The sequence below is a fragment of the Neofelis nebulosa genome, chromosome 12, assembly GCF_028018385.1.
Source record: "Neofelis nebulosa isolate mNeoNeb1 chromosome 12, mNeoNeb1.pri, whole genome shotgun sequence".
Classification (NCBI taxonomy): Eukaryota; Metazoa; Chordata; class Mammalia; order Carnivora; family Felidae; genus Neofelis; species Neofelis nebulosa.
Window position 1 is genome coordinate 76,010,746 of NC_080793.1, and position 18,265 is coordinate 76,029,010.

An 18,265-nucleotide genomic window follows, 5' to 3' on the forward strand; every position below is an offset into this window, starting at 1 on the left:
ACATCTGCTATTTTAAGGAAAGAGCTATTTAAGACCATTTCTTGAACCTCCTGTTAGCACTGGGATTTTGGGAAAGCCGCTGTCTGAGAATCCTGTCGTATAGGCTGTGTGAACCATAGAAACATGCCTTTGGACACATCCCTTATGCTGGAGTCAGACAGACATGTGGGGGCAGCTGGGGCAGGCTGATCTAAATTCCTTCAAATGATTATTCTTTAAACAGTTCTATTTTCCCCTAATGGCAATGTGGAGAAGCTGATTTTCTGAACTATACACATAGATAGATAGATAGATAGATAGATAGATAGATAGATAGATAGATGTTGGTTTATGTGTATGCACATACACCTAATTCTTTTTTAACCATATTTGTGTGCAGAAGTAAGAAAGTAAATTATCACAGATCCTTACATACCCACATTTCAGGATCTATCTCTTTAAAAAAAAAAAAATAGGACGTTTCCCCACATAATAAATAATACTGTATTACACCTAAAATTAATCATCAGTCCTTTTTGTCATTATACCCAGTTCACAGTCCCACTTCCCAAATTCTTCCAAGATGTCCTATAGAGTAGGTCAGTTTTAGGACTACACATTGCGTTGGTTTATATGTCCCTTAGGCTTTCGTGATCTAGTAGAGGCCTGTACGCATTTCACTGGCATGTTGAAGAGATTAGCCTGATTGCCTTATGTAGTATGAATTAACTTGCTCCGTTGTCTCTTGAATTTACTGTAAGCTGGAAATTACATTTAAAGACTTGATTCGATTCAAGCTAATTGTGAGTAAATTGCATTTTAAGAGATGTTGTTTGCCCATCACGGGCGCAGCTAAGGCTCCCCACGGTATTAGGGTGCTGACACCCTCCCTTATAAAGTTCTATTTTTCCTTTTGCCACCAAAAGCAATCTGTGTGGTGTTATTTTGTCACTGGGTGATCTCTGGTTCCCCATCAACTCTTCACTTAATGACTTCCATTCCAGTTGATAAGTCTTGTGTGATTTAATGCTTCCCTTAGGATTTGTAAAAGAGTACATTTTCCACTTTTATCATTTGGTCCACATTGGTATTCTTCTGTGAAATACAAGGCTGTTTCCTTGGCTGGTGCTATTTGATTATCTTTTAACAAATTTTCTACTAAAAAGTAGATGTTTCCATCTTTTTGTTACAGTAACTTGTTCTATAGACTAAATAGATGGTGACCATACAACTTACCATTCCAGTGAGGACATTTTGAGAAGGAAGGGGTTGCTATTAATAGGCCGAAATAAAAGGCATAACCTGGGAATCCTGGTTAAGCAGGAACATTTGGTCAGTTTAGCTACATGAAACCTAGGGAGGCATTTTGTATTTTGTTTGGGGTTTCCCCTCCCCTCTTTATTTTCGCTAGAAGACTGTTTACTTCAAGGGAAGTAGAACCAGGGTATTCCTACCAGTTATGTAAGGAGTTGTATGTGGAAACCTGAGTTAGCTGGCCCCGTGTTTCTGGTCACTTCCCAAGACGAGTTAGTCCTCTTTATAGAGCGGTGGCCAACAGCTTGGCTGGCCGGCCTTTAATCCCACCATGTCAGGAGCCCTGAGTATTAGAGACCCCTTTTTCTTCCCCAGTTAGGCTTGGGCACTTTTCCTTTCCCTCAGCTAGGAAAGCCCTCCCACCACAAAGATAGGACCTGTGGCTTTCGGGATCCACCCACCTGCTGCTTCATTTCACGTGTGTATAGCCCGAGCGGATGCTCTGGGAACCGCAGGAAGAACACTCAAAACGATGGGGGCCCCATATCTTGAGCACCGTTGATTCCCGGTACTGACTTCATTTTCACAGAATAACTATGAAATAGAAATAATTCAAAATAATTCTTGACTCTGTATTCCAGATAGCTGTTACCTCTTTTCTGACATTTTTTGTGTGCCCCCGACTGGTGTATTTTTAGTATTTGTATCTCCCTCCTATACTTCTTAAAGATTTTTCTGCATTGTTCTATCTTTACAATTAAACAACACCTCACTGGTGTTCTGGACGTGATTTCTTAAACAATATCATCACCTTCCAGAACTCTTCCAGAGCTCAGGACCACCTCTCTCGAGCAGTGTCTCTACTTGTGGTTCTTCAGTTTAGATTCAGGTGACACGTACACATGTCATCTCTAGCAGTGTGAGAATCAGGGCCACGCACATCTGCTCAGAGTCGGCAGCACGACAGCTGTTGTCTCCAGGACCCTGCTGATGGCGAGAGTCTTGCCGGCCACATGCCAGGAGTACTGAGAGCAGAGGCCAAGCATGTCCTTATTCTTTCCTATGCGGTGAGCTCCTTTTCATCCTTCCAGACCCTGGTCAGTGGTCTGTTCTCTGAAAGTGTTGCCCAACACCAAAGATAGTGAGTCACTGTGTCCTGTGGGTTAGTACTTTGCACATCTCTTTCGTACCTGTTACCATGTTTACTAAAGTGTCTCTCTCCTCAGAGCCTGACGGTGACTGCTCATGTTTGACCTTCACAGATGATCGTCCCATGAAATAATAGATGGGTAGTTTTCCACTATTTCATTGACCATGATGTAGGTGCGGTCATGATGTAGGTGCCATTGTAGATGAACTGTGAAGTCAGAGCCGTGAAAGCATTCAAAGTTGTTTTTTCTTTCTCTTCTGCTATTTTTGAAGGTCTGAGTTCTGGAAAGTTCTGTTATCATCGTAACTCCTGTTTGCTGAACACTTATTCTATGTTAGATTGTGTACTTCTGTACTGTATGTAGTTAGATTCTTACTATATGTTAGATTCCACATGCATTATTTCATTTAATCCTCAAAGCCGCCTAAAGTGGTAGATATTTCCTATCATCCCCATCAAACAGTAGAGGAAACCGGTTGTCAGAGAGGTTGAGTAGCTTGGTTAAAGTCATACAGTTAGTAAGAGTAGGAGTAGGAGTCAAAATCACTTTTCTTCTTCTAAAGCCCCAGATCTTAATCACTGTGAAATACAGCTTTACAGAGGATGGATGGTTGAGAGAGAGATAGAAAATTGACTCTAGTTAGATGAATAGATGATAGATTAATAGATAAATGTCTATGATGAGATAAATCACTCACCATAGAAGATGCGAATTGTTCATTAATCTTTATAAATGTTGCCTATAGGTAGTTCCGTACATATGAGGTCAAGAAGGAAAATTATGTAGAGTTTACTGGAAAATAAACCCAGCAGGGTTTTGATTATCATCCAGAAAATCTACCCAGTTTAACAACATGTCAATTATTCATACACCGTGGAAGATGTTCTAAGTCACGGATAATTCAGAATTATTATTTCTTTATTTTAGCCTCTAGTCTTTTTTTAAAATATTTTTTTTGTGTTTATTTATTTTTGAGAGACGGGGGTTGGGGGGAGGTGAGAGAGGGGAAGAGAGAGAAGGAGACCGAGGATCTGAAGCAGGCCCTCTGACAGCAGAAAGCCCAGTGCGGGGCTCAAACCCACAAACTGTGAGATCATGACCTGAGCCAAAGTCAGACACTTAACCGACTGAGCCACCCAGGCGCCTCGTATTATAGCCTCACGTCTTAACCCTTTCCCCCCATACTCTATCCATTAACTTTTTATTGGAGTTAAACTAGAGCCAGTAAGAAAGCTACAACAAAGTCATTTGAGCTTCCCTCTTTCTGCTTTGGTTAGCCAACTTACTGATCATAATAAACAGTGGGCAGGCAGCCCAGGAGCAAGGAAATGGGAAAGTCTAGGAGATGGATAAGCAGTTTTGGATAAGTTTGCAATTGACTTTCATTTGGTATATCCTTCTAATTTTATTGATCAAAAGAATAAATAGCACTCTAAGATGCTGGAGAGTTTTGTGAATTTTCTTATTAACTTTTTTGTTATTGATTAAAAAAAAAAGCCTGAGGGCTTTGAATATCTTTAGATAAAGAGCACAATAAACAGATGGCTGTAGGTTTACTCTTTTTTTTTTTTTTTTCCTGGGGTTAACCATCTTTTTTTAATGTACTGAGGCATCAGGTCAAATGAGTTCACTGCCTACAGTACTAAATCTCCATCACATTGGCACGTAGTGAGAGAAGTCCTCACACTGCAGGCTTTTGGCAAAGACTGCTCTGTGTTCACCTCAAGAGACCAAATAATCCCTAATCTCGCCTTTCCTGAAGTTCCCTCCAAGGAGCTCAGCAGATCAGACACCTTCTTGAAATTTTCTGTAAATCCAAAACACATATGTAAATTGGCTTTTGGGCGTAAGTCACTGTTGGAGCTTACTTTTAACCTCATGCCTAAATTTTTAACTTAATTTAAAAATGTGTAAGGAGGGGCGCCTGGGTGGCTCAGTCTGTTAAGCGTCCGACTCCGGCTCAGGTCATGATCTCGCGGTCTGTGAGTTCGAGCCCCGCGTGGGGCTCTGTGCTGACAGCTCAGAGACTGGAGCCTGTTTCAGATTCTGTGTCTCCCTCTCTCTCTGCCCCTCCCCTGTTCATGCTCTGTCTCTCTCTGTTTCAAAAATAAACGTTAAAATAAGAAAAAATTTTTTAAAATGTGCAAGGAATTTGAATGTTGAGCTCAAAATGCAATAGGAATTTCAGAGGTAGACTCAGTATATCCACCTGATTTCGGGCTGGATTCTTTTGAAGAGATACCTTGCTAAAAAGTTCCTGACTGATGAACAAAATAGTTAACTCTAGGGTGTGTTTCCTTTGACGCTTGGAGCCATCCTGACTTTACTCTTCATCTGCTGATAAAAAGGAAGTGTAACCCTACTGCAGGCTTTTGGAGACAGACGAGATTATCGTCTTGTCAAGAGAACATTGGGTCAAGGTCTAGTCTTTGATGGAGTTCCCTCTGCCACTCATCACCTCTGGGGTTGTGACGAAGTAAACCCCACTTGCTCCAGACTCTGGTGTGTGATCTATAATCTCTAAATTGCCTTCTAAATTCTGAAATCCTGTGATCTATTACAGTAGACTGCCTTTATCTGAGAAACCATTATCCTATGCAGTCAACTGAAAACCTGGCACCCCCAAATTTCCCTGAGAATGGAATGAACAAAGATTATTCTCTACATGGTTAAATTACTAAAAATGCCATCTTGAGCCCAGAAGAGGGCATGGATATTGAATATGTTTGCTCTTTTTGAAAAGACCAACAATAGTATGTCATTTTTTTTTCACTTGAGTGACATATTTACTTCTATTTTTGTTCTGTTTTGTCACCTAATGAGCCGTATCTCCTAATAACCTTTTGCAAGAATAAAACAAACAAAACAAACAAAATTTTTGTCTTCCACAGTGAACTGATGATTCTAAGATGCGGGTCTTTATTATTCCTTTTTTAGAACCCTTGGCACTTCAGAGATGCTAAGATAAGACTTGGGTATGCTTTACACTCTAACCTTCATTACTGCGATGTAATAGGGAAAGGGCACCTGTCTGCCATTCATTCACCCTGCCTGAAGGGCATAGCGGGTGCGAGTGACATGCTTCATATTGTCAGCTTGCTGCCCGCTCACGCTTTGGCCCAGCATCTTCAGCTTCTGTAGTTCGGCCTCTTCTCCACAGTCTCCCCAGGACGGCACTGTCCCCAGTTGAAACCAGGAATGTTTTTACTCCCGAACAGGGATTGGCAAACCCACAGGCCAAATTCAGCCCTGCTGCCTGTTTTGTTTGTTTGTTTTTTTTATAAATAAAGTTTTATCGGAACACAACCACGCTCATTTGCTTATGTATTACCTGTAGCTGGTTTTGCGCCCGTTGGCAGAGTTAAATAGTTGCAACAGAGACCGTATGGCCCACAAAGCCTAGAATATTCACTGTCTGATTTTTACCTCCCCGCCTGCCCCCCTCTCCCCCCACAACTCAAATGGCAGGTATCTCTTAGAGAAGACTGAATGTTTACAGGCAACTGGTATTCTGCGTCCACTTGCGTTTAGATAGAACTTACCTTAGGGCCCCTGTCCTCTGAATTAACCCAAAGCTAAATTTCAGAATACTGAGAGAATGGATGGCTTGTATTCCTTCCGCAGTACTCAGTAAGTGCTGCTTTGCACAACAAAACTTGATAGGAAGTGGGCATCGGAGAACCCTCTGTCATATTCCCTGTCTAGTACCAAAGATAGTATGAATGACCGGAAATGTTCATTGAGTTGATTTGACTCTGAGAGCCAGGATTGTGTCTTACACGTCTTGCCTTTTGCTCATTGTCGTACCTGGAATAGCGGGTTAAGGAGAGTGTGATAGGTTTAACCATCAGTGGATCCAAGGGTAGAATTGACAGCCTTTTGTAATAGAACAGGTACCTGATCAGAAGACAACTCTAGCTTCAGTCACAAGTGAGCTCTGGAACCTTGCTCTCTCCATGTAACCCTTTAGGTCATTTGGGTCCCTCTATTTTGACTCCTGCCTGCCAAGCAGTCTTTTAACTCTGACCGGATGACCCTGATGCTTCATTATCAGTATGGCATCTTGATTTAAAGTAATGAGTTGAATTTTGATCTGTAATTAGTACAATTAGTTTACTATGACCAGCTGCTCAGACCTGATCATCCTTATCAGAATGAAAGTTCTGATCTTACAGAACCAACATCCAACCAAGTTAAGGGGACATGACACTGAGATACCTACTTTAATCAGTCGTGTTTTTTTCTCATGGCTGACGCTTGCCTACAACCACTGGAGCCTCTAGTTATTTAAAATTTTTTTAATGTTTATTTATTTATTTTTGAGACAGAGAGAGACAGAGCATAAGCAGGGGAGGAGCAGAGAGAGAGGGAGACACAGAATCCGAAGCAGGCTCCAGGTTTTGAGCTGTCAGCACAGAGCCCGACGCAGGGCTCGAACTCACGGACTGTGAGGTCATGACCTGAGCTGAAGTCGGACGCCCAACCGACTGAGCCACCCAGGCGCCCCTGCCTTGTAGTGTAGTTATTTAAAGCACATTCATCTCCATTGCCAGACTACAAGCTCCTTGAGGACAGGACTCGCATCTTTTTTTTTTTTTTTTTTTTAATTTTATGGTTGGCACTCCATGTTTGCACAGTACCTAGCTTTCAGTGTAGACTTTCGGAGAAAGTAATTGGATGAATGACTGAATAGTAAGAAAGTAAGTAACTTCTGGGTTTTCCTAATTTCTTCCCATCTTTCTTTTCTCTTCGTTTCTGCCTACCCAAATCTCATTTTGTCTGCTCAGTGTAACTCATCCCCCACTTCTCCACACTATTCTCTCGTGACTACAGTTCATAATCATCTCTCCTTCCTTATGGCCTTCATAGTTAGCAGCTCACAATTTGGCACTTAATTATTTCTTAATTGATTCATCTGTGCTATCTTAGCTTCCCAGGTAGCCTCCCGTCCCTCAAGGCAAAGGATATATATATCTTAAGTATTTTGTACCAGCTCCCTGTGCCAGCCCCCCTCCCTCTGACACACACAGAGTGCATTAGCTTTAACATATAACAGATTTTCAATAAATTTGTGTAGATTAACTGAATTAAGCACTATCATTACATTTCAGGACAAGCAGGCAAGGATAAAAAGCAGTTTTCTGATGTTTCTTGAGTTGCTTTGTTTTACTTTTTTTCATATTTATTTATTTATCTTGAGAGAGACGGGGAGAAGGAGAGAATCCCAAGCAGGCTCTGTGCTGTCAGCACAGAGCCTGATGGGGGGCTTGATCCCACGAATGGTGAGATCATGACCTGAGCCAAAAGCAGGAGTCTGATGCTTAACTGAGCTTCTCAGGCGCCCCTCTTGATATGTTTTAGAAGTGTAAAAATTTTGTCAGAATTAGTCAGCAGCTTTGAAAGTTACCACATAAAAGGCAAATAAAGCAGAAAGCCAGACCAGCAAATTGGAAAAGGCCTCTTCCTTCCCTTTTCTCTTTCTCTTCTCTCTTTTCTCATTTTGCTTTATTTATTTTTTTTTTTTTAACGTTTATTTATTTTTGAGACAGAGAGAGACAAAGCATGAACGGGGGAGGGTCAGAGAGAGGGAGATACAGAATCTGAAACAGGCTCCAGGCTCTGAGCTGTCAGCACAGAGCCCGACGCGGGGCTCGAACTCACGGACCGCGAGATCATGACCTGAGCCGAAGTCGGCCGCTTAACCGACTGAGCCACCCAGGCGCCCCTTGCTTTTGCTTTTAATTATAAGATCGATTTATTTGTTTGAGCAACAGACTGAAAAATCTATCTCCATGACCCAAGCAGACGCACAAGTTGCCTGGCCCATTTTCCATTTGACATCGATGGGCTCTTTATTTGAAGCATTCGTATCAACTAACCATGTATAAGATTCCTAAGAACCTGAAACTATTTAACAGACGCAGCGATAGGATCTTTTTATGAGACACTTAATTTACTTTTACAAATCTGCTTTCCTGAGTCGGTTTAGTTCTTTGGCCAAGGATAATTGAAATGCATGATTTCTTAGACTTCTCTTTTATGCCCCAGAATATTCTCCCTTGAGTTGTTTTCATAAACCATAAGGATATCACCTACTTGCTACCACTGGGTGATCTTTGTTTTAAATCTGTAATTTTGTACTGAAAACAAATAACTCCTCAGGACCCAAGTCCCCGTGATACATGCTGCCCTTCCTTGAACGCTGATCATGGTGTGCCATGTGTTAAAAATGAAGGAGGAAAGTTGGTTTGCCCCCCCACAAAATGAGCTCTTCACGGGATGGGAGCGTTTGCGTAATGAGTAATCCTGTGCAGCTAACCAGCCTAACCAGATGGCCAGGCAGGTTCCTTTCTGCAACAAGACCTGCCAGATGCAGGAGGTTGGGCACCAGACCCTGTACTTGACTGCCCCCGGCGACTGGCAGTTTCGCAGAACTGTTACTTCCCTCCATGTTGTTCTTTGAACGTTCGCTTTGACTGTCTTTTTTATTTTCTGCCTTCGAGCCCCTGTGGTCACATGGTACCTGTACGGGAATCACGTGTTCCTGGTTGTCTCCTTAGCTTCAGCTGCTTTGGACAGTGTCAAAGAAGATCTCCTGGCGTGATCCAGCTTTGAACTCCCCTCGGACTGTTCCTCTTACAATGAGGCCTTCTTAGGTTTTTTGATGAAGCCGACCTAGTTTTTCTAACCTTCTTTTCAATAATTAAAAATGTGAAATTCTACCCGGAGCCATTTTCTGTGCCAGAACTTCCTTTTAATGTCTGACTTGAGCTGCAAATCCGTCATAAATGCAGCCTGTTGAGAGCAGGCCCTTCCACGGGAATTGAAGGATGCGGGCACATATGCGAGGCACCAGCCCATAGCAGGTTAACTACTCCGAGGAGCTATTCATCTATCTTACTATGTTTGGTTGGATTTATACCAAATGTCAGAGATTTCTTTTTTCACTTACCACCCACAGGTATTCCCCCTTTTGGTGTAATTGCTGAGGGTTGTATGCCTGTAACTTACTACATTTTTTTTTTAAACCACAGCTGTAATGTGATATAGTTTACCTGCTGAGTCATCTCTGAATTTTATTCATGTTTCTTGCCTTTAAAAAAAGCCACTTAATTTCTAATTTCTTTTCAATTACCCTTCCAGTCATAGGTGGTGGGTTTTTTTCTCTTCGATTCTAAAAAGATGTTTCTGTCAAAAACAGGCTCTCGTTACATGTCAGATTGGAGCATAAATTAAATGGGAAGGTGAACTCAAAACTGTTATTGACAACCTATTGTCAAAAAAGAGGAATAATTGGAATTTTTTTTTAAAAAACATTCAAGAGAGAAAATGCCATAATTATTTTGATTGGAGCTTTTATTTTAGGGACAGTTAAGCTTTTCTCCTATATTTTTAATCATTTAAAGTAATTATATCCTATTTCTGAATTTCTTATTTTTTTTGTAGCCAGAGGTGACCCTGAAGTTAAATATATAAAGAATTTAGCAGCTACAAGGTGTGATGATAAATTAATGGGCATGATTTCCTTAATAAAATCACTCATACTACAGAAGGGTGCTTTGTGGATAATCACCAAGGATTAGAGACAGTTCAAACAAGTTCCCAGAAAATGACTCTGTCCAAAATATGTGAATGTTCATTCTATCCCTAATAAACTTCACCATTTTGCCTCTTTGTATAACCCTTTTCTTGACACAAGTCGGTAAACTTCTTGAAGGCAGGGATTATGTCCTGGGAATCTCCTGGCCTTAGCACCTATGAGAATGTCATGGTCAAAATGTATCAGTGATTTCTAGATGACCCTGCATTTTTCTCATGGTAGGAAAGAAACTATTGAAATTTTACTACATGAGTTTTCTTATTGCCTTGTTTTTCACTGAAAACCATCAGAAACCCGTTTCTTCCATTAAGGAGAGTGTGTGAGAATTTTCTGTCTGTAAAGTACCACTCTCCATTTGCCCAGGGTTAGAGGGAATTCCAAGGCCTGAAAGCTTGATATTGACAAGCATAAAGCAGATATACAAATTATATCATTCTCTGGCCAGGACCTAGAGAGGAGCAGGAAGTACAGCTGCTAAATGAAATTAAATAGATGATGCCTTTCCTTTCTGTCTTGTCTCTACATTCGTCAGAGGCATTTAAATTCAAAATTTAGTTCTTACATGATGCAGGCGAGTAATATCCCAGCCAGGTAATTACATAGGTAGCTAACAACCCCCTTACTCCTGTGTTTTCTCCTAAAAGGTGTAACTTGCTGTTCTAACCACTACAGCATTTTCCACCAAATTGTTTCAGTTTGTCCCCTGTTCAGCACCTGCCGCTGTGTCTAGTCCTTCGACTAAGTGTTGGTGACCAGACACAAACAAAGGTAGTCACGGTCCCTGATTGCACTGAGTGTGAGAACCCTGACGGGACAAACACACGTGGAAAAATAGTGAGGACTTTTTTTTTTTTTTAATCACTTACCAAGTTATCAATTAGAAATATCTCAAAGCGATGACAAGTTATTGGATGGATGGATGGGAGTGAGGTGAGTTTTATCCACTAAACCTCCCATTTTCTAGCACTCTTGCATATGTCTTGTCTCCTAGACAGTTAAAGAAGTCCCGTGTATACCATGGGAGATCTGTCTCCCTGACATCAGGAGAGAGCTCCTGCCAGCCACTTGTTACACATACATTGCCTTGGAAATGTACCTTGTGCCTGTTACCATAGCAACACCCTGAGAATGACCTCAGCAGCCGCTCAGAATCATTCCTACAAAACAAATTATAGCTATAATTAACTTTCTGAATTTACTCTGCAATATAAATTTGTTCAGACCTCAGTGTTTCTTTGTAAAAGGTTAAATGAATGGAATAATCCACCATGAACCTCTTCCCCCGCACCCCCCTCCCCCTGCCCAACCGGCATATTCCACCCAAGTGTTTCTTCAGAATATGAGATGCTTCGATGTAAAGCACAGTTCAGTTCAGAGACTCTTCTATTACCTTCCCTCACAATGTGTCAGGAATCAACACATGAGGATGTGCTGGTCCCTTCTGCCCTGTAACCCCATTTCTAAAGGAACAGAGTGGCTTTTTCCCCTAAGCAGCCGTGAAATGCAGAAAGTGCTGTGAGCCCAGAGCCAAGGGAGCACATGGGTGGGGCTTACACAGGAGCAAGCTCTCCTCATTGGCCCACTCCTGGCAGTGAAAACTGCAGGTCTTTTTTTTTTTTTTTTTTTTTATGTTTATTTATTTTGAGAGAGAGAGCAGGGGAGGCACACAGAGAGAGGGAGACAGAGAATCCCAAGAGAGCTCATGACCTGAGCTGAAATCAAGAGTCAGACATTTGGGGGTGCCTGGGTGGCTCAGTCGGTTAAGTGTCCAGCTTCGGCTCAGGTCATGATCTCACAGTCTGTGAGTTCGAGCCCTGCGTCAGGCTCTGTGCTGACAGCTCAGAGCCTGGAGCCCGTTTCGGATTCTGTGTCTCCCTCTCTCTCTGCCCCTCCCCCACTCATGCTCTGTCTCTCTCTGTCTCAGAAATAAATAAACACTAAAAAAAATTTTTTTTAATAAAAAAAATAGTCAGGCATTTAACCGACTGAGCCATCCAGGCGCCCTGGAAACTGCGGGTCTTGGTTGCATACATATTTTGCCTGTTTCACTGTCCACAACGCATCTTCAATCCTTCTCCACCACCCAACGGAGGCAAAGCCAAAAGAATGTCAAGCGAGAAGTGCAGTTCATTTAGTCAGAAATGTAGGGAGCATCTTCAGTAGTTATTTCCTTGCTCTTGCCACCTGGGCAGTGAACAGACGGAACCCAGTGTGGCAAGCAGCAAGTAAGTGCTCAGTCTAAGTTTGTTAAGAGGTGGTTGTTACTTTCTGTGAACTACACTGACAGTGAAAAGGAGCAAAAGAGGGGTGCCTGGGTGGCTCAGTCGGTTGAGCATCCGACTTCGGCTCAGGTCATGATCTCGGGTTCATGCGTTCAAGCCCCCGCATTGGGCTCTTGCTGCCGTCAGCACAGAACCTGCCTCGGATCCTCTGTCCCCCCCCCCCCCCCATGCCTCTCCCCAGCTCGCGGGTCCTCTCTCAAAAATAAATAAACCTTTATAAAAAAAGAGAAAAGGAGCAAAAGAAAGATAAAGAAGGAAAAGTACTCTTGCAAGTATGAATGCTTTAGATACTCAGCTAGTGTTTTAGTAGTGCCCTTGGTTCACAGAGACACCCCATGGGCAATATTTTTAGGGCAGTCAGTAAGTCCTTTTACGTGTCTTTTTTGGTTGCGGAATCAGTACCCTGATTCTGTCTTTGCCCCATCATGTGCAGTGTGATAGATAATTTCCCACTTCATGTGATGATACTTTAAATTCTCCTGTGCAAATACACATTTGTGTTTAAAAGTGGAGTGGCAACGAGTAGCCTGTTTAGTACTTTGAGAATCAGAAAGCCATGATTTCTCTTTACTGCGGGGACATGACAGTACCTTATGTACAAGAATTAGCCACCCTCCATTTGACCTCTGTGAATTGTATTAAGTGAGTAGAAATAGTTTATTGGGTAGCATATTTCTGAGCCAGCTTGCCAATGTAAATTAGAAGTTCTCTGATTTCTCTGAATTGATTTTTATAGACGGTAGTTAAATAAATGATGGTCTTGTGGGTTTCAGAATGTGCATTCAAGTTTTTCAAGTCATGTGGTTGGTAAATCAGAAAACTCCATCTCTACTGACTAGCCAACTGATTTTGCATTTATAGTGTGATGAGCCGGTTTATCTGTAGAATGAGATATAAACCAGCTTCCAAAACATGGCTTGTTAACCCCATCAGATACTTCCAAGGCCATGCCAAGATACTGACTAAAATTCTGGATCCTGTCCATTTTTCTTCCTGTCCCCCACACCAGTATTGTCTCAGCCTTCCTGTCTTCATCCTCCGGCCATTTTTATAATAACTGAAGATATGAGGCTGGTTTCTATCAGTCAGTAGAGAGCTAATTGCCAGCTAGAGAATCATTGATGTGTTTTGGGTAAGGCCACTAGAATACTAATTACTTAGTTGCTTTGCATTAGGAATTTCCAAGATGATCCTTTTTTGTCTCAAACCATTGATATGCCTCCAAAAAAGCAGTTATTTTATTTCCTTGTTGAAGTCTCTTAGCTCTACTATTTTTAATGATGCATCGATCTTGGAGAATTAATGGAATATTTCTTGTCAACAAGCAGTTTCAAATTCAATAATATAATTAATATGGAAACACCACTGGTAACCGTGGTATTTAAATAATGGTAAAACTAAATACCAGCAGAGGAAAACCATCTATCCATCCCAAAAATATTCATATAAGACTATCTGCCAGGCACTCTTTTAGGTACTAAGGCAGGTATAGCGATGTGTGAGACAGAATCCTTCCCCTACCTAGGACATGTCAACTGAGTGTGCACTTGGTGATTTATAACACACTCTGCACCAGACATCTCATGTTGTGTATATCAAAACTTACTGTCTTGTTTGTGGGCGTAAAGGTGTTATGATTGTAATCCCTTCTCATTCAGTGAATGGGGCCATCTGTTCTTTAAATCTTGTTTACTTGTGAGTTACTGTGCGTCTACACTTGTGTAGTTACGTGCTTGAAACCGTATCTGTGCCCACCCATCCTTTCCAGGGCCAAGGAGAGTAGCAAGTCTTTGAAATCATTAGGGTGCCATGCAGACCAGTCCTTTTCACCAGTTGGCTGTTAATTATATCAAATCATGTCATTCTCAGAGTTGCAAAATATTTTTTTTTGCAACTTGAGAGAACGAAAAGTAAATGGAACATAAAATTTTTCAAGTGACAAAATTACTCTGATGGAGAACATATGTGTGGTTGCCAGACTTAGGGGAGGTAGCACACAGGACACTTTCTTTGCGGCTGGCAGAACAATTCTGTATCCTGATTGTGTTGGGGATTGTACGAATCTCTACATGTGATAAAATGTCATAGAACTATGCACTTCCCCCCACAAATGTGTGTGTTTAAGAACTGGTGAAATCTAGGGGTTGCCTGGGTGGCTCATTCAGTTAAGCGTCTGACTCTTGATCTCAGCTCATGTCTTGATCACAGTGTCATGAGTTCAAACCCCACGTTGGGCTCTACCCTGGGTGTGGAGCCTACTTAAAAGAAAGAAAAAAAGAAAGAATTGGTGAAATCTAAATAAGGTCTGTAGTTAAGTTAATAGTAGTGGATGGATATCAGTTTTCTGGTTTTGATAGTATGTTGTCATTATGTAAGTCGTTATTGGGGAAAGCTGGGTGAAGGGTACGGGGGAATTTTCTGTGATAATTTTGTGACTTCTTGTAAGTCTAAAATTATTTCAAAATGAAAAGCTTTTTTTTTTTTAAGGAATGGAGAAGTATCATATAAGCAGATAAATTTAAAGCTTAGGTGTGATGACTCTGAACACTGGAAATATCTGACCTTAGACATTGTTACCTCAGTAACCAGAAATCTCAAATCTTGTGGCTTCACATTAATTACATATGACTTCAGCTTTGGACAGAATTTAAGACATGGTATGCTGCTGTCCTCTCTTAGGGGAATGAGGAAATACATTCCAGGAAAAGACTGATGTTCTGCAAAAAGACCAAAAAAAAAAAAAATAAAAAATAAAAAATATATATATATATATATATATATATATATATTTATATTTATTTATTTATTTATATATTTATGAAAAATACAAATATATATGCTTGAAACCATATCTGTGCCCATCCTCTCCAGGGCCAAGCAAGTCTTATATATGAATATATCCTGACCTCATATGTAACTGTTATCTGTTTATTTATACAAATAGACAAATAAAATTTATGTAAGTAATTCAAAAACTATTTGCTTTAACCTCCTGCTTTACCCATCAGACCTGCTAAACAAGTAGAAGGTAGAAAGCTCATTGAATTTCTTTTCTTTTCCCCCTCTACTTTTTGTATGGGTTCTGATAGTAAGAGAAGGCATCAGAAAGCCTGTGAAGCAAGTAATCCATAGATGGGTAACCTTGCTGTGACTAATGGAAGGTTGACTTTACCTTTCAACTTTCCAGATTTCTCTGTCACTTGATGAAATTTTTCTTTCTCTTCTCTACCTGTTAGGATTTATTTTTGCCCTTCCATTTCCATAGGCAGATTTGGCCTGATGGTGTCCTAACCTTCTCATTGTGTCTTCCCTCCTCCAGCTATCTTAATGACTTGGACCGTGTTGCCGACCCCGCCTACCTGCCTACGCAACAAGATGTGCTTAGAGTTCGAGTCCCCACCACAGGGATCATCGAATACCCCTTTGACTTACAAAGTGTCATTTTCAGGTAGTAAATGAGTCCATAAAACCCACCTTCCAGCTCCTATGCCTTGAGTACATTTGGTGAACTCTACAAATACTGAAATCCGTTGTAGACTTTGAAACAATATCACCTTTATACCAATTATTATCATTAGACACACAAATAAAATAACGTGTTCCAGAAAGAGGAAGTGGAGGAAAGGTGTGTGGGCAGGCGTCTCATTTCAAATTCGATCACAAAGAAATCAATGAAATCTTAGTTTGCTGGGGGTGGAACAAAATCAGTCACTTAAACATTGATCCTATTACTCTTTGAGAATCATTTTAACTGTGAGGATAGATTTTTAGATTTGTATAATACATGAATGATCTTATGCCCTACTAATAATAGAAACTATATGCTGTCACAAGCTTTCGTGTTGTTTCCCAAGCGTGCTGGTACCAATGCAAAATTCTTCAGCTGCAATAACAATACGGGGTGTTTCATATTCCTAAAATAACTTGCTTGAAAAATTTCAGAATATGTCATTTTGAAAATGGATTGGTTAGCCCAGTCTAAATGTATGTAGGAAAAAAGAATGAAAAATTCTGTTACTGTTCTGTGTGGGTAATACTTCAGAAGTGTTCTAATTTTTTTTTTTTAAGAAGAGAAAAATAATATGCTTTCATTTAATCACTCGGTTGTACTTTTAGTTAGAGTACAAACCACATTGTGCTTTGAGAAATGAAACCGTGTGAATATGTCTTTGAGCACAGAGAGTTGAGTTCTTTGGGGAAGCCTATGCCATTGAAGACAACTACATACGCTACAGGGGTGTGAAATAGGAGTTAATGTGACCTGAGTGACTCCACAGTGGTTCAGATGAGCAGGCTGTCTGTCATTCCCTGACAAAGTACTCTGGACTTTAGTCGAATCAGTCTCTGCCCTACAGTTAGGCCTGACCGCCAAATGCCACACTCATAGACATATCCGTAAAGGGGGTGATGTTTTGGAAATATTTCTGAACCTCCTTTTTTTCATCTCTAAAATGGTTGCATTAGATGATCGCCAGCGTTCCTTATAGTTCCAGCATTCTGGATCACTTAAGCTTTGAGTTCCTGCCATTTAAAGATCTTTCATTGGGAACACCCAAATTTCTTTCCTCTTATAACTGTACGACAGAATACTTTCAGAAAATGTAGGGCATTTCGTAGAGATTTTCATCTCCTCATTGTTTTATAATTATTAATGAATTCTGAAGCATCTCGTTTTTATTACACCACGTACACTAGCTGTAGAGGACGTTTTTGCCACCGCAGTAAAAGTAATGGCCAAGAAGAGTAATTCCCTGCCACCAATCAGAAGCATCTTACAGGGCTCAGAGTGACAGGGTTTTATAGAATGAGGATTTCATGTGAATGAGTAGCGAATTGTTTGTTTGGCATGGGGAAAGAGCTAGGATTTAATATTTCTAAAAACTTAAGAATTTTAGTTTTGATGTCCATAGTTTATAGGTCTCCCTGAATCCATTGCTTTGCCCCTTAAATATCTCTTCTTTGCCTTAGAGAACTTTGAGAAGCAGTCCCTAGACGATCCTCGATTTCTTAGTTTATGTTTAATGCTTGGAGGCAGAGAGACACCAGGAATAACTGCAGTTTTTAAGAAATGCTCCAAGAGCCCTACTCTCAAACTTGTGTACCTACAGCTTTCATTCTCTGATAGCATTTTATCCCACAAATGTGGTGCACGTGTTAGTTGAGATACGGATTGAACAGTGTGAAGCAACTCGGATTCAGTACCAGGTATTGCTTGATATTTTCATACGAACATTAAAACTCAAATTAATTGATGTCGTTGGTGGTTCCTAACTAGTAACTAGCACACAGTTGTGTTAAAAACACATCCTTGAAGGAGCTCGAATGATGCCTCTTACAGCGTCTTGACATTCTATACACCTGACTTGTAGCAGGTTAACAAGTTGGTTTGTGCATAAGGCCAGTTGAGTCAGGTTACCCAACATGGCTGGACTTGTCCCAAATTATTGCCAACATTGGAAGGAGAAAGCAAGTCACAATGCCCTTTGGATAAAGTATCAGTGGAGTCCTGTTTGCACTTAGTTGAAGCATCACACACACCCATATTGAAATACATAGCATCTTGTATCTTTTAAATGTATTTACAGTCCTTTCTAGTGTCCTTGAGAAATACACAGGATCTTCATTCTCGCTTCACAGAAAAAGAAACTGAAGTCAGTACTTGCCCTTGTAGCTTACCACAAACCATATTTTGTTCCTGACTCTTTTGTGCACGATTAGGTAAAACACCATTTTGCTTGACTTCAGTCCCGGATTTTTTGCAAAGTTATCATTTTCACACACATCAGATAACTTTCTTGTAGCCACAGCGGCTTATTACCCGGAATGTCTTGACTTTGACTGTTAGGTAACAGAAAATCAGTAGATGTTTAATAAGTCATTGAATCGACTTGGGTGACCATTCTTTTTAGAGAGTGTGTTTTTCCTAAGAGTATAAGTAAAGCTATATTTATGTTGAATTTTTTTCTTTACATGCTATTAATATAAATATTGTTAACCTT

General features: G+C 40.7%; 1 protein-coding gene across 3 annotated transcripts in view; it reads left to right on the plus strand.

The window, feature by feature from the left end:
* LOC131492038 (guanine nucleotide-binding protein G(q) subunit alpha) overlaps positions 1–18,265 on the plus strand; it is a 320,026-nt gene that overhangs the window by 217,486 nt on the left and 84,275 nt on the right. For all 3 annotated transcript variants that reach the window (XM_058695647.1, XM_058695648.1, XM_058695649.1), the window contains exon 4: positions 15,586–15,714. In XM_058695647.1, coding sequence (XP_058551630.1) covers positions 15,586–15,714 — 129 coding nt within the window. The remainder of the gene's footprint in view (positions 1–15,585; positions 15,715–18,265) is intronic.